The 17,542-nt window shown below is 37.8% G+C and overlaps 1 protein-coding gene across 7 annotated transcripts in view; it reads left to right on the forward strand.

The window, feature by feature from the left end:
• Nucleotides 1-17,542, forward strand: part of CACNA2D1 (calcium voltage-gated channel auxiliary subunit alpha2delta 1) — a 421,619-nt gene that overhangs the window by 301,305 nt on the left and 102,772 nt on the right. For all 7 annotated transcript variants that reach the window (XR_008579526.1, XM_054844365.1, XM_054844371.1 and 4 more), the window contains exons 8-10: nt 7,100-7,169; nt 8,007-8,057; nt 9,081-9,180. Coding sequence is in view for 6 of the 7 variants with exons in the window: in XM_054844365.1 (XP_054700340.1) it covers nt 7,100-7,169; nt 8,007-8,057; nt 9,081-9,180 (221 nt within the window). In the remaining variant the exon portion in view is untranslated. The remainder of the gene's footprint in view (nt 1-7,099; nt 7,170-8,006; nt 8,058-9,080; nt 9,181-17,542) is intronic.

Genomic DNA, 17,542 nt, shown 5'->3' on the forward strand with positions numbered 1-17,542 from the left:
TGAATAGATTCAGCATCTTTTATGACAAAATGTTGAACCTAGACTCGGTGTGACAGTATTTGGTCTGCAGTGTGCTGAAGGTAGGAACGTGCCACACCTGGTCAAGATCTGAAAAGCTGAGGCTACTCAAAACAAAGTTAAAACTCATAAAGAAATACTGTCCTGTCCCCAGATGTTCTAAATCTTCCCACTTCATTTGGAGATTTAGCAAGGGCCTATGGGAAATTAAATTTAAAACTTGCTTTCCCAATACAGTATGTCTGCCAACTTCCACTCTCCCAAAGCGCTGCGTAGCTCTGTGATTGCTCTCTGTTGGGTTTTCTTGGTTGGTTGGTTGGTTGGTTTGTTTTCGTAGAGGAAAAAGCAGCCTCCAGCCTGCAGCTCTGTGGCCCTTCTCTTACCACAGAACCTAGATACACATATTTGTCATCTTTGTTTGACCTTACCCATGTTAGAGAAGGGTAAGAGAAGAAAGGAAATGGGTAGAGGAGGGCGTTGTTTTGGCTGTGCCCTGGCTCATATAACTGTGAGAAAGCCAGTAAAAAGTGCTACAGTATCAACTTCTTAGGTGATCATTAGGAACTTCATACTCATGAAGGGAATAGTATTTCCTAAGGAGAGTGACTCTTTGCCAAGCTTCCAGGTGAACTAGACATGAAGTAGCATTTTGAGATGTTGGCAGTCCTGTTCTTTATGGAGATATGACTCTGTTTACTTGAGAAGTGCTGAATTCAAGTTGCAAAGTACCTGTGAAGTTAAAGTCCTTCTTAGTTAAATGAGTAGATACTGAACAAGATTGCAGTGTTGGAACGGAGTGCCTACATAATCTTAATTCTTACTTTAAGCACATCTGAGCATGTTTTAATCATGCATACGGGGGTTTCTTAAGCTCATCTGCTCCCTCAGCTTTAAAGGTGTATGTGTACTGGTGAACAGAACAAGACAGAATTTTATCAGAATCCTTTAGACAGCCCCGCAGGGTGACTGCAGGGACAACCCGTGCTGGCAGCCTTTCCCAGTGGACAGCACTGGACACTGCTGTGTTTCTTCTATACCACAAGGTTCTCAAGTACTCTTCGTGTTCTCAAACACCCTTAGATTATTTTATGCTATACTGCAGAGCATGTAACACACAGCTTAATTTTCATCCCCAAAACACCTTCTGGTTTAAAAGTAATAAAAATATCACTATCATCATTTTGCAGATAAAAGAAACAGGTATAGAGAGATAAAATGACTTCTTCAGTGATCCTCTGAAGGTTAGGGATTCAAGCCAGGAATATGTGTAACACCAATTCTTTTCAAAGATTCAGTGTGCTATTATATTCATTAACTCATATTTAAATTCATAGCATTGCTTAAACATCAGCAAGTGTGTTAATATTATCAGGATCTTTGTAATACCAGTGCTGAAGAGTACAGTGATAAGAACTGTTGTATTCTTTCCCTTTTTTACTGTAGATTTGCCTTGTATTTAGCCTTACTTTGTTTATCTATATAATAAAAAAGTGTAATATCGTGGGAACTTTAATTAACTAGAGAAAAGTCTCTTGGCATTGCTCATATAAGTATTTTACTAGAATATTCCTCTGTAATTAGGGCTTACAAGGTGTTAAATGGAGAAATTCACAGATAAAGAAAAGATAATGCTGCAGTGCTGATTATCCAGAAAAATAATTTTGTCCCTAAAGTCTTTAAATTCTTGGATTAAAAATATGGATAGAGAAGAGCTAGCATTATCTTTTCCCCTTCATTAAAAAAAAAAAAAAAACCAAACAAACTTGAACCTATTTCCGGATATCAGCAAAGCAGATCTCACTCACCTACTGGCGCATTCCCTGCTTAGACAAATTAATAATGGAAGAGCTTTAAAAATCAATTTCTAATAAAATAAAATGATATCTTCGAATGAAGGACTTGCTGTGCACAGCTGCTCTTGTGTTAACCATTAATGGCAAGCAATAGTGCTGCAGCCATGATATTGAACTCTCCAAAGAAAGTCATTACTGAAACAGATACTAAGAGACTAGAAAGCCTAAAAAATCCATACAAAATGAATCAAAAGCCTTGAAAAACTGAGAACTTCACCTTTTTTTTAAAAAAAAAGGTTTTATATTTTATAGCTGTCGGTTCCTGTTAACCACTCAACATTTAAAGGAGCCTTTAAAGAAAAGAAAAAAAAAAAACAAACAAACAAAACTCAACACACTTTCCCAGTACTGCAGCTTATAAATTATCAATTAGTTCAATTAGTGTGTAAGTTGGATAGTTCTACTTTTACACTGAAATAAGCCTCTTTGAGCGTTGTTCACTCCATCTTTTTTGTTGAAATCTTGGAGGAAGGGACATGGACTGACACAATTTAGATCTAACCATACTCCTGATATGGAAAATTTTACCATATGTTTAATTGTGGCTCATTTTTCAAAACTGATGTGCTGAATCTTGTAGTTGTGCAAGCAGATCCATCCAGTTACAGGATACCGCGTTATTTCTAGTGAGTTAATGAAATTGCAGCCAGCAGCTAACCATGCTGAAGTTTGTACCACCTCTGTGTTTTTATGATACAAATTGAAATCTCCAGAATTTGCTTTTACAGGAGAAAAAGAAAAACAACAACAACAAAACCAACAAAACATCTCGTTGCTTCTGTACCTCTTCTCCTCAAACTTTGATATTCCAGCCCCCTTTGGAGTGTGGTAGCTAGTCCAGGTGAAACCAATGTGAGCAACACATTTATTGAGGATGCAATTCAGTTTATAGACACAGAAGCAGGAATATTGCCCCTGAACTAAGATAACACACAGTCATTTGAGGGGTTAATTTTAAATTGCAGACTGCAGTATGTGTTACACATTCAAATCACTTTTGTTTCTTTCGCTGTATTGGGATAAATAAAGCAATGGATTTGTTTGCGTACAGACTGTTCCCATATAAAACTCATTCCTGAATTGATCTGGGATGAAACAGCCCAGTAGCGCCCGTAACCACACAGCTAACGCATTCAGAAAAAAACCCTCTGTGAGATGGTTATCCTCTCTTTTCTGTATGGTGATGGGGCTATAAAGGTTACAGAGGACATTGCACAGAGCTGTCTACATTAGGTAGATTTTACCTGAAGAAGATTTGAACTCTTGGCAGTTTTAAGTCATTATCTGAGTAAACTAGTTAAGAAGTTGCTGTGTTCAGTCTTGACTGAACAGCGTCTGTGGTAGCTTGGAGTTGGTCAGAACAATCTCTGTCTTCGGGGGGATAGCACTAATCGGTTATTAATCCAAGGCGTCATAAATATCATATAAATATCATATAAATATCCTCAATTTTAAATGTAATTGTTCAAAACACTTTATGATGATTAATGTTAGGGGTTATTAAAGTTACAGCTGTTTATTACTTTTAACTGCCATGTCTCATCACTTTTCACCTCTCATTGAAAAATAACTGAGTAATTCTGCAAAGGTGCCTCTGCCACACCAAAATTCACACGACTTCTTTCTGAGCAGTGAGCTGAGGAATACCACATTTCCCAACTAGTGTAGATTATCTCATACCTGGATGCAGTTTTGTTCACATAAGTTCACTAAAAGATGAGAAGAAATATGAAATGAAACTAAAGGCAAAGTATAAGCCGTAGGTTGCACCTTTGCTCCACCTGTGGAAGACTTTTCTGAATCTGGCACAGGGAATCGAATAGTCTGTGTTTATGGATCTTTTGAATACCCACATGAATGTTTATTTGAGAGATAGCAAGGTAAAATTCAACTTTAACAAATATTTGTTTGCCTAACCAGGTAAATGCTATATTGAGGTTGACTACCTAGTAACCCTCTGAGATGGAAAGGTAATGAAGTTTGAGTCAGAATAAGAAGATGCTGTTTGGGATTTGACAATTGGCATTTGTTACCTGTCTTGCTATCAGCTTTTAGCGTCTTTCCCCAAATGTGTTACAGGGGTGTAAAGCTGTTAATAATTCATCTGTGCCTCTTGTTCCTTGCACATGCATACCTAACCAGTAGAGCAGGGCAGACGTATCTGGGGTCTCATTCGGCAGGACTTTCAGGAAGGCTTTCCCCGTGACACTCACCTATGCCTCTGGAATCATCTCATGAATTAAAAATGGGCGGAAGTAGCCAAGGTCTCCCTTTCCTGGGGAACACTTTCATTTAGGCTTTACCCTGTGACAGTCTCTGCACCGCATGAAGTGGTTTTGCAGGTAATCAACAGAATTGAGGATTTCCACTCTACGTGTGCAGAAATAACAGAGCATGCCTTACTCCTGCTTGAATTATAGCCAGGCCTGTATCTCCATAATGCAAACAGCTGAAGTGGGAGGGTTATCAAATCCAATGAATAATTTATAAAATATCAAATCTAACCGTATGCCAAACAAGAAAATCATCAAAGGACAACATGACTAGAGCCTAATGTATGCAACAGAGAACTGTGTAGTGTTGGCATAGATCGAAGATATTCGTATGCAACAATGAAACACAGTGAGGCTGACTTCTTCAAGATGTTCAGTGAGCCAGGTTCCAAGGCATCTGATTAAAATGCATGTTTTAAACAGTAGATTATATAAATAAAACTGTAAATCTCAAAATCAATCTTCAATTTCAATTTTTTAGGAAAATATGTAATCATCTTCTTGTGTATTTAATTTTGCTTTCATCTTAGGCCATATGATCACTTTTGTCAGTAAGATGTAAGCCAGTTTCCCCAAAGGTCTTTGTAGTGTGTTCTGTATATGGACCAAGGCAACACATGTCTTTTTCAGGGGTCTCCATCCCTTCTAATCATTTCCTGTATAATTATAAATGCATAATTACTTATTTTTGCATAGACAGCATTTATTATCTTTTTTAAAATGATTTTTTAAAAGATGAAATCAGGGTAAATTAAAATCAGATCACTGGAGATCGAGTGTCCTAAGGGAATTTTGGTTTCCTAGTAATAGCAATTTCAATAAGATCCTTAAATACTCAGAACGTTACCAAAACCAGTTAATAGATTTGAGACCATTCAAAGCCATCTAAAATTAAAAGTGTTAATCCAGAGAGAGCTTAGGATGAATGAGTAATTTAGTCATGTTAATTCTTGAGGTTGAAGAGGGAATTCAGCACTTCTTTGGTGTGAATGAAATTTTAGATACTAAGGACTGAGTCCTTACTTATGTTTAGCCATGCAGAAACTTACTACTAGATTATGTAAACTGTTGTAGAAAACATCATAAAGATCAATAGAATTATTTTTCTCAGTAAACATTTTATTTCTTAATTAGTGTTTGTATGATCCAGCACCCATCAATATCTGATAAAAAAAATTTGCAGCCACAGCATAAATACAGAAGAATTTCCTCACGTGGAAACTTAAGCACTTGGGTGCTTGTTATATTTGTCTCAACAGAAGGTAACATATTAATTAGGGAAAAGAAACTTATTGGCATGTGGCAAAAAAATACTGGTTTAACGGCATGGTGAGAAATAATGTTTTTAAAGACCTTCTCCAGATCTCCCTGAAGCTGCTGACAATCTTTCTGGGACTGTGCATTCTGAAAGGGCCAACCTAGTGAAAGAGAAGCAGAATTTAGCTGTTGTGTTCACCACTCAGTCTGTCTCCCAAAACTGAAAACTGTCAATGTTACCATTCGCAGTAATCTCCAAAAGGATTAGATAGTAAGTAGTGTGCTGAGTGGTTTATTCATTTTCTGTGTATAGTGGGACCATTCTAATAGTTCTTGGTCTAGTTCTGGTGAATGTCTCCCCTTCCGTTGTGCTTTTTAACTTACTAATATAGATGTAGCCAGAAAAGGCCAGTTTGAATCTTGTTGCAATCCAGGAAATTACTGAAAAACTATGATAGACCTGAGTGTAAATTTACAAATTTGATATATACCAGTCTCAAAAATGCTATTCTCTCATTTCTGGAAATTTCAAAGACCCTTGTCCCTTCAGGTCACAAAGGACCTGGCAGGTGGTCTAGTCTGAGATCAGAGACAATACTGCGACAGAGTTAGAGGTTCTTCTGGTGTGCAACAATAGGCAGTGGTTTCTGTGGCTGATAAATGTATGCTCATAAATGCCCCGTGGGTTATGCTCGGTTTAAATGTTCTGGTAACTGATGTGCCAACTCAGGTTGTGGTCACTTAGGAAAGAGTTCATTTAATAAAATCAAAAATAGGCAGCTACTCTAAGCTGGTGGCTTCTTTTATATTCACGGACAGAGATATCATAATTCTTCCCATTTCTTAGATGAATGTTTTTTCAGGAAGAATCCTGGAGCTGCCTATATCTTTCTTTATTTCCTAGACAGAAAAATGATTAACATCAGGAAATAGCTCCCCCAGTGCTGTTGACATACAGTGAGAGAGCAAATTGCAGAACATTATTTCATTTCATGTAACTTTTCACATTTTTATTTGTGTTCGTTAAGCTGTCAAATGGTTTTGAAAGGCTCATTTTGTTTTTCAGTAAGGAAAAGATTCCTGCCCTTGCTGAAAATTATGGTAAAGCTTAGATTAAATGCTTGCAAAAGGTTATTAATCTTAACATTTTCTTTACAGAGACACGAATATTTCCATCTCATTTTATTTTCAGAAAATATGATACTTTCATGTTACTTTTCTAAATTGCATTTTTAGTTAAAGCACTCTGGAGTCAGAGTATAATTTTTAGATGCATAACTGAGCTTTAGATCAGTGCAGTATTATTGTATACAACATTAACTAACTGATAACTGTTTTAAAATTAAGTACTTTCTTGTAAAAACAAAAGTTATTTCATATTCTAAAGTACTTGGGTTGAAATTCTGATTCTGTTGAAGTCAGTGGTCAATTATAGTCAGTAACTGTTTCTTCAACACAACTTGGCCCTTTAAGGACTTTATCTATATATAGTTTTATTGCATTATATTATATGCTCATATATAAAGGTGTATATAGGTATTTCAAAAACATATTACACAAATACAGATTTTTTTAGCCATACCAAATGTTGATGTTTGTATAGTGCAAGGTCTGTGATATTGATTCATCATATTATTGTATTTAAAATACTTAAGATAAAGTTTTTAATTTATTCTATACATTTTTTCCCCTTTTTAGCTTCCCCATGGGTAGACAAAAGTCGAACTCCAAACAAAATAGATCTGTATGACGTTCGCAGAAGACCATGGTAAGCTTTCTTTAAAGGACTGATGTATATATATGTCACTTACTTTCTAGATATGACTGTAAAGACAATTTTTTCTGATTATTTATATTTAATAGTCCTTACTTTTAGATATTGCTGTTTTCTTTTTAATAATCAGTTAATTCTTCTGAATAAAGAATTTTCAAATCATACATACGCAATATCCACTACAGTGCATCGTACTGTTGCATTACCTTTTCGTAAGAGCATAACTATCAGATAGGTATAAGGCAACTAAAAACTTTGATTTTGTGCCAAAATCAAAGGTAATTCAGATTATTAGTCTGAGCCGTTCTTCCAGACTTTTGCAAGTGTTTACAAATATGTCTCATTCATTTAGGCCAGCAAAAAAATCCCTGGATTGGTAAAAGACAAGACAATAGTGGGGTTGTGTCTCATGATTTTTTTTTCTGTACATCTCTCAAGGCATAATGCAGATTGATATTGGGATTCATACTAGTTGAATATATTCTTTCAAAGGTTGAAGTATTTTTCCCTAAGTTGGGCTAATGTAATAATTCATCTGTCCTCAAGATCTTTAGCTCTGAAATAGCATTCATGTTTTTCAGTTATCAACATCTGAAAATAGTGAATTTTGATCAGTATATCCTACTTCCAGACTTTCCTAATGTCGTTTAGACTTTTGTTTACTCAGAAGACACAGCAAGAGAGAAAATGGTAGCATATAGTTTTCTACTAGCTACAACAGAAAGATTTTGTTTGTTCAGCTAGATTTAATTTAGAGATTGCAGAATCTTCCATCACACACAACAAATGTGTTTTCAAATTTATGTCATTCATACCCTTTATTTATTTCAGGTATATCCAAGGAGCTGCATCTCCCAAAGATATGCTTATTTTAGTTGATGCGTAAGTGTTTGGTGTCTAAATATTGACATTAGAGGGATAAAAGTATTTAGATGTATTGAACAAATCTCTATATGCTGAAAAATGGAGAGACAATTAGGAAGTCCTTACATGCAGGGAACAAAAATCTTGGTATGAGCAAAGTAAATACACAGGAAAAAGTAGTTCCAAAAAGTCCAGATCAAACCTGATACTTATTTAAACTGGGGACAAGGAAGTGGTTTTTATCACTTTAATATTATTCTGCTTTCAGCTTCTAAATTATTGAAGTAATTGAAAATCTCTCCTGTGCATGCCACTATTTGTTTTAAAACACAAACCTAAAACCAAATGACTAGAAGCATTACAGTAGATTTAATCATGATTTCATGAGCCTGAAAGATGAGAATGTATGCAGACTTTGCATATTTTACCATACATATTTAAAAATTGCCAAGTTTTTTACTATAAAACATTAAGAGAGAGTAAGCAAAGAAATTAATAAAAACTGTCTCTTTGCCTTGGCAAGGCTTCCTTTGTTTAGCTAATGTTGAGGGACTGAAGGAAGCATTGAACCTGATGTGTCAAACAGATTGCTTTATGCTGAAAAAATTCTCAGTAAGAGAATTTGCATTTAATGCTTTTAAATGTGGTGAAGTGCTTTCATATCAGCAGTGAGTTTTATCAATATTTGTTATTTCTTCACTTCAGCTTAGGTTTTGCCTTGAATCAAACAAGCTGTCATTTGGGTATCTGAAAATCTAAAGCTGTAAATCTGTGTGTAGGAGTATAAAATGTTTAGATAATGCATTGGTTGAAGGCAGTGAACTCTCTCAGATTTCTTGAAATGAATTCCAGTTTTGGACTTAATTTTTTATTATAAGAATGTAATAACACTAATGATGCATTGGAGAATTCAGGAGAAGTATTGACAATTTTAGTGCGAAAGTTGGTGACAGTGCTGGTTGGTGCTCTGTGTTTTCTTTGTATGATTTAAATAAAATTTGTTAAATTCATTTTTTCTATTATCTTACGGATTCTTGTTAGGAGTGGGAGTGTCAGTGGATTGACATTGAAGCTGATCCGCACCTCGGTCATTGAGATGTTAGAGACCTTGTCTGACGATGACTTTGTGAATGTAGTTTCAGTGAGTATCTGTTCTTTCCACAAAATTTGCATTGTCAACAAATCCATAAATGAACTATTTTTAGTGCCAGATATGAGATACTTGAATGTTTAGCTGCGAAGAGACTTAAAATATATTGCAAAATACCACATTTGGCTTACTGTTTTCTTGTAAAGTATAATGAAAATCCTAGATTTGTTGCTATTTATACATTTGACTGAAGGGCAAAAGTCATTTAAACAAACTTCTATGTAGCCAAACTCTCCTGTCAAACCTATTATTATGGTCTGTGTAACACATCTCCTATTTGACTGGTATATGCAAATTCTCTTGAAATAATTGGTGATTCCCAGGTTTTATATTGTGGTATGAGATAAAATGATACAGAGGAGGGAGAGGGAAGTTCCTTCTTCCACACAGCAGATATTTGGGTTGCTCAAGTTAATTGATGCATGATGACAGAACATGTACAGCCATACGTCTGACCTCCCCTAGAGGTGTTGCTGAGAAGTTCTACAGTTAACAACTTGATGAGTAGCAAAGCAAATTTTTCCCCATAATAAGTAATATAATTGAGGGGAGAATCCATTAATGAACTTAAAAATGCACATAATTTATGTGTACAGAAACAGCATAGGTGATGTGCAGGTCAGAGGATGGTTAGGAGGAAGGTAGGATTGTAAGGATTTTCAAATGAAGGAATGACATTTTCAGGGCTGCCCTTTCAGCAGCCGAGAACTTTCAGAACATGATCTGAAAATTTTGTACACTTCAAACTTGGCTACCGGACTTAAAACTTATGTTTCTACATAATAGAGTTTTTAAATAGTTCTTTAAAATAGTTTTGGGGTTGGTTTTTTTGAATGGCATTTTAGTCTTTCTAATACTTGCCTGGAATTCATAGTGCAAATTCCTGTTTTTCAAGAAAGCTGAAGGCAAAATAAAATAGATTTGGAGAGGTGGAAGATGGTATGGGCAACTTCCAGTTTTCAGGCTGATACCTTGGATGTCATGCTCTAGCCTTGGGCAAGGCTTTTTTCTTTTTTATTAAGCTGTTGAACTGTAGAGCTTTGATTCTAAGGATTTCAGATGGGAACATTGACATACTCTTAATGATAAGAGACAGCCTGCGTGGTGAGTAACTGGAATGATTTTGGAGACAATTTTCAGCTTCTACAGATGTGTTGTAGCCAGCCTGCAGGGAGAAAGACCTGAAATATCACTATCAGAAATCTCTTTGAACACCACTTATTGCTTCATCATTTCCTGTCAGACTAGCTAGACCTGTCTCCAAGTAGTAGAGAGAAGCTTTTATTCGCAATGGCATTTCGTTTGTTAAAGTTTTTAATAGTGGATTAGACCATTTTCTTCAGTCTAAATTGCAGCGAAAAAAAGGAACTAATGTTTTTATTATTATTATTATTATTATTATTATTATTATAGGAAATAAGCTTTTCTGTAATGACATTAAAGAACCTCTGCAGGTTCTGTCCTTGGCCAAGACGGATGTTTGTGCCATTCCCTGGACATTCGCTCGACATTGTCTCGTTATCAGTTTATCCCTGCTTGGGTCAAGACGGATGTTTGCGAAATTCACTTGTTATCAGGGTCTTACAATTAGACATAGCGTGGCCAGCAGGACTAGGGAAGTGGTTGTCCCTCTGTACCTGGCACTGCTGAGGCTGCACCTTGAATACTGTGTTCAGTTTGGGGAGGTTTAAACTGGATATTAGGAAGAATTTCTTCACTGAACGGGTTGTCAATCATTGGAACAGGCTGCCCAGGGAAGTGGTGGAGTCACCATCCCTGGAGGTATTTGAAAGATGTATAGACGTGCTGCTTAGAGACAAGGTTTAGTGGTGGATTTGGCAGTGCTAGGTTTCTGGTTGAACTCAATGATCTTAAAGGTCTTTTCCAACCAAAATGATTCTACGATTCTATGATCGTTATTCTTCACAGGATGTTCCGTAACAAAGGCAGCATGTCTAAATCAAGTCCAACTCCAGTGCCTTCTGAATAAATCCAAACCCCAAAATAGCAACTTAAACATTTTGTTCTAGGTGAAAGAAATGTAGATTCATTCAATACGTTTCATGTTATTGCTTAAGGACATTTTCTCTTGAAGCATCCTGGTATTAAATATCACTGGCTAATTAAAAAGTCCAAAATACTAGGTGAAAATTTTCAGTTAATGCAATATTAGCAAATGGGTATATGAACACTAGCAATAACTGGAAATTATCTACAATTTTTCTTTCTCCCCTGAATCTTTTGGCCAAGAAAGCAACAGTTGGTTTATGGCTTGTTAGCTTTAATAAGCATAGAGTGTTTAGTAATGAGGTTTTGAGTTAACTAGAGAGCTGTTTTACCGCTAACCTCTGCCAAGATGTTGTCCCACAAAACCCATATGTATGATGATTCATGCCCACAACTGAGAGACATGGATTTAAGCTCATGCCAATCACTTCTACAAAGTGACAGGCTGATTTAATGAACCGTGCCTGGTATATGGAGAAATCCTAGGGAACAAAAAGCTTAAAAGTAGATGTGTTAAAATACATTAGTTCTACTGATTTAATATAGTTCTTGCATTTATTTCCAGCCAAAAAAAGGTTGAATGAACTATTAAGTCATGTAAAGATTGCCAGGGGTTAATATGTCACGATTTCCTCTGGGATTTGCATTTTTCTTATCTGAAGTGCTGTGCTTTGCTGCAGAAAGAAAACCTGCTGTTTGAAAGAGCTGAAATGTATGAGTAATACAGCTGTTTTCCCGCTAATCCGGTTATATGCTTTGATAGCAGTAAGTGGTAGATGATAGGGGCAGCAATTCCATCCCAGCACGTTATGATTTAGTGACATGGTTTCAAATGTTGACACAGAGAGTGTAATTTGTTTATGATTGTGGGTAGGCTGCAGTTTGCAGGAGAAATGTATTTCAACTTCAAATCTGTAGAGGTGTGGAAAACCACACACAGAAAAAACCTACCTGACAGCAACAGACATGTTAAAGGTCAGGAGCTGTAGGACTGTTTAAAATCACTTCGCCTTTGTAGAAGTCCAAACTAGTATTTACTGTTTAGGAACTGGAAATTAAACATGATGAGCATACTAGGCATTATAGAATCATGCTCTGGGAAAATTGAAAGCTTATCTCGTGCTCTTGTGCAGTTCTGCATATCAACTAAAATCAGAGGGAAGGAGATTTCTGGATGAATTGATTTCAAAGAAAAACCTGTGCACCCAGCCTATGAAATTATGATTGGGGATAAAAGCAATCCGTGGAAGATACACCCCTTTTTCCAATGATTTTTAATAGTTTATCATGTAATTCCCACAACTCAGTGATTGCAAACCTGTTTACTTTGCCGCCCGTACTCCCAAGTTGATACAATCTTTATACCTTCCTAATTAAAATATTTAAATATTATAATACAGGAAAAAAAAAGTTTTTTAAAGAGCTTTTCAGTTTATCAAAGGGCTTCTTTCTCTTCCTGGTGCATGTTCCTTCCTGTATTCTGCAGTTCAGATTGCTCTTATATTCTCTCAGATACAGAGAAACATTCTTTCATTCTCGAAAATACTTAAGCTTGTTTAAAAACTTAACAAACATGCAATGGGTGGAAACCTTAGCCTGAAGTCCTGTTGAGGGAGGTGGATGCTAGATTTTGCAGCCAGGTAGCCTGTCGTGCTTATGCTTTCTTTGCTAGAAGTTTTAGATTTCATAGAATCATAGAATCACAGAATGGTTTGGGTTGGGAGGGACCTCAAAGATCACCTAGTTCCAACCCCCCTGCCATGGGCAGGGACACCCTGCACTAGACCAGGTTGCCCAAAGCCCCATCCAACCTGGCCTTGAACACTTCCAGGGAGGGGGCATCCACAGCTTCTCTGGGCAACCTGTTCCAGTACCTCACCACTCTAACAGTAAAGAATTTCTTTCTAACATCTAATCTAAATCTCCCCTCCTTCAGCTTAAACCCCTTACCCCTTGTCCTGTCACCACACTCCCTCATAAACAGTCCCTCACCAGCTTTCCTGTAGGCCCCTTCAGGTACTCATAAGCCGCAATTAGATCTCCCCGGAGCCTTCTCTTCTCCAGGCTGAACAATCCCAACTCTCTCAGCCTGTCCTCATAGGAGAGGTGCTCCAGCCCTCCAATCAGCTTCGTGGCCTCCTCTGGACTCGCTCCAACAGCTCCATGTCTCTCCTGTACTGGAGCCCCCAGAGCTGGACGCAGTACTCCAGGTGGGGTCTCACAAGAGTGGAGCAGAGGGGCAGGATCACCTCCCTCGACCTGTCGGTCACACCTCTTTTGATGCAGCCCATGACACGGTTGGCTTTCTGGGCTGCAAGCGCACACTGCCGGCTCATGTTGAGCTTCTCATCAATCAATACCCCCAAGTCCTTCTCCTCGGGGCTGCTTTCAATCCATTCCTCGCCCAGCCTGTAGTTGTGCTTGGGATTGCACCAACCCACATGCAGGAACTTGCACTTGGCCTTGTTGAACTTCCTGCGGTTTGCACGGGCCCACCTCTCCAGCTTGTCAAGGGCCCTCTGGATGGCATCCCTTCCCTCCAGCCTGTCCATGGACTTGTGCACCTTCAGGTTCCTTAGATATTTTCGAACCTGATCTTCTCCTACAGTGGGCGGTTCTGCATTCTCCCAGTCCCTGCCTTCTGTGACCTGGGCAGCGTGGCTCAAGCATTTGCCAGTGAAGACTGAGGCAAAGAAGTCATTGAGTACCTCAGCCTTCTCCATATCCTGGGTAACCAGGTTGCCCGTTTCATTCCGGAGGGGACCCACATTTTCCCTCATCCTCCTCTTATCACTGACATACCTATAGAAGCTGTTCTTGTTGTCCTTGACATCCCTGGCCAGACTAATTTCTATCAGGGCTTTGGCTTTCCTAACCTGATCCCTGGCTTTTCAGACAGTTTCTCTGTATTTCTGCCAGGCTACCTGCCCTTGCTTCCACCCTCTGTAGGCTTCCTTTTTTTGTTTGACTTTGCCCAGGAGCTCCTTGTTCATCCATGGGGGCCTCTTGGTGGATTTGCTTGACTTCCTCTTTGTTGGGATGCATGGCTGCTGAGCTTGGAGGAGGTGACCCTTGAATATTAGCCAGCTGTCTTGGGCCCCTCTTCCTTCCAGGGCTTTGTCCCATGGTATTGTACCAAGCAGATCCCTGAAGAGGCCACGGTGTGCTCTCCCAAAGTCCAGGGTAGTGAGCTTGCTGCGTGCCCTCCTCGCTGCCCTGAGGATCTTGAATTCCACCATTTCATGGTCACTGCAGCCAAGGCTGCCCTTGAGCTTGACATCCCCTACCAGGCCCTCCTTATTGGTGAGAATAAGGTCCAGCATGGCATCTCTCCTCGTGGGCTCCTCTGTCACTTGGAGAAGACTGTATGACTGTACTTCTGTTCAATTGGCAAAAACTTCCAGAATTTTTTTTTAAAAACAACTTGAAGTTGGCTTCCTTTATTACTTCCATTTAATGTGTTTTTATTGAACATTAAATTAAATTGCATAGTCAAATAGACTAAGACATAGATTTTCCTGTGTTTTTGAATTTTGACGCAGAAAAGTTCAGTGGTGGTTAGTTTTTCTAAATAACATCACTATTTGAGGAAGAAATCAAACATGATTATGATATCAGTGTGAAATACTGGCACCGAAGTAGTTCTGTTGGTGGATCTAGAGGAGAGATGAAAAGAACTCCTGTATGAAGGGGCTTGCCATCAAACTTGCTAATGTACTTCGGTCCTTACTTTCTCATTCTCTATAATGGACTATATTCAGGAGAAAATATAAAGATATCCACCATCTTTTTCATTATTTGGCAAATTAAAAAAAAAGAGAATCAAGTTCCCAGTGTAGGTCTGCATAAGCATCTTTCTTACTGATTTAATCCTGGAGCATTTCAGGTAACGAATCAAGTAGCTCCCATTAAGTATACAGTCCCCTCAGCATCATAGCTGTGTGAGACATTAAACAAGTATATATTATTCCTTTTTGGGGGGAGTTGGGTGTTGGAGGGGGGGGTTCATAGTCAATGAAAAGCAATATAAAGGAAAGTTTAGAGCTGAGTGTTGAGCTTCATGATTCTCTTAACAACAATCCATCTAATTGTATCATGACCTTGCAGTTTTTCTTAAATTGTATGGCTTATTTTCAAGAAAAAGGGGAACAATGATAGCTGCAGAGAAACATCTGCATAGGAGTGTTCCTTAATGGAAAATCATTAGCATTCCTTAATGGCAGGTCATTATCTTGCACCTTCCCTATTCAGAGACCAAGTGAATTTTACGTATTTTCATACAGGTATGTTTAGTAAGCACTGTAGGTGCAGGGTTTCACAAAGCTCAAGGAAGTTATGATCAAAGTCTAGTATTCAATTTCTGCATTGCTAATAATTGCAGGTAGACCGAGGCTATGTATCTATGGAAATATATGCATGGGAAATATATCTGGAGGATACGTTTAGCAAATGTAATGAAAATTAGTATTCTGCAAATAACAGTGGAGAAAATTTGGGAACTATGGAAACCCAACAATTGCTAAAAGTTAGAAAGATTTATTTATTTATTTATTAATGGAGTAATGAAAGTAGGAATGGAAGCAAGAAACGCAGTAGTATAAACAACATCATGAAATAAATGTTTGTCTGCTGCAGAATTACAGTTTCCTTTTACTTGCCCTCTAAAGAGAAAGTCAATGATGCTGTGTTAAAGTATTTCAGGTGGGGCTGGAGTTGAGAGGAAGATTAGGGTAGGGAGGATGTTATATTCATTGGCTTTTTTGAAATGAGGTTAGCTGACTTCAGTGGGACCCTGATCCTCAGGAAAGCAAATTATACAGTTTGTATGAAGAAAAAGAAAAGGTGAAGGACCACTAGGAGTCAAACTTCTTGCAATCTTCTTGCAGTCTTCATGTGACATGACGAACTAGAAATGCTGGTACAGCTTCAGTGACATTGCTAGAGACAGCTCTCCATCTAAATAGTGCAATGATTGACAGTTCACTTTCTTTCCGGGGAGGCAAACAAAGAGTATTTGAACTCAGATTTTGACTGTATGTCTCCTTTGTTCTGGTTGAATATTGTTACATAACTGTGGATCATATCACTAGTTTAACACAAAAAAAGATTGACTCAGATTTTACAAAAAAAGATTGTGGGTGTCTTCTCTGAGGACCGAAAGTGGTTTATGGTTGATTGCTTGGTTCTTGAAAGCATCTTCTCACAATCCTGAGTGAGTCATCTGAGAAGCTGGATTTCAGACATACTCTACCACTCACAGAATTTGATTTTTTTTTTTGCTGTTCTGGAGTTCATAAATAAATAGACTGAGAACTGATTAGATCACTGCTGAGAAGTGCTGTCGCTGGGGAAAACTTGCATCCAAAGACTCTCAAAACTGTCAGATAAAAGCACTGCAAGAATCACTACTTGAAGCCCAATAAATTTGAATGGCACATAAATAGTTAATATGCCTCAATAAATTGGAAGGAAAGATTCTTGTTGTCTTTATATCAATATTTAATGTTTTACTGGAAAATGCACTTTAAGCAAACGTCTATCACTAACCATAATTGTTAAGGTCTATTACAGAAGTAACCAAGGGAATTCTAAGGACCAGTGTTGTGTGGGTGGCAAGACAGTATGCAAGAGGTCAGATTAGAGTATCTCATCGCCCCTTTTAGCCTTGAATCAAGAATACATAAAGGTTTTGGTTGGTTGGTTGGGTTTTATTTTTGTTTTGTCCTGCTGACTTAAATGTTTATCCGAAGTAGCTGTTCATCATCCTCTTTAGTTACTAATGGACTGGAAAGTACTTCATCATCCTTGTGCGATACGATTACTTTAGCCTTCATCTTTGTAAATGGGGAATATTTACCAAGTACTTATTTCTTTTCTGTTTATCCTAAACAGTTTAGCCATATCTATCTAGAAACAGATGTGTTCAGTAGTTAGGCTTTCTCTTATCCCTACTGTACTTAAAAATTCCTTGCTATCTTCAGTTTAACCAGCCCTATAATAACGTCTGTGCAATGAGACAGAACAGCAAATACTTATATAAAACAGACGTATAGAGAATAGTCCATGATAAAGAGGTGAAAATAAAGTGTTACTTTGCTGTCCTGGTGATAATACTCCCTATCGTACTTGCTTACTGTTTTGTTTTAATATCTGGGTTAAAACAATATGCCAGTATGTAAAACCAATATAACGCAAAACCCATGGTGATGTTAGTGCAGGATCGAGTCTTCTTTCTCTGAGAGTTACAGCTAGCACCAGGACCACCGCCAAAAGCCAAGCGGCCACGTTCAGCTCAGAGCTGTGCTCAAGCTAGTAAGCCTTTGTAAAAGTACAGCCAGCCAGATCC

The sequence above is a fragment of the Grus americana genome, chromosome 1 (assembly GCF_028858705.1).
Source record: "Grus americana isolate bGruAme1 chromosome 1, bGruAme1.mat, whole genome shotgun sequence".
NCBI lineage: Eukaryota > Metazoa > Chordata > Aves > Gruiformes > Gruidae > Grus > Grus americana.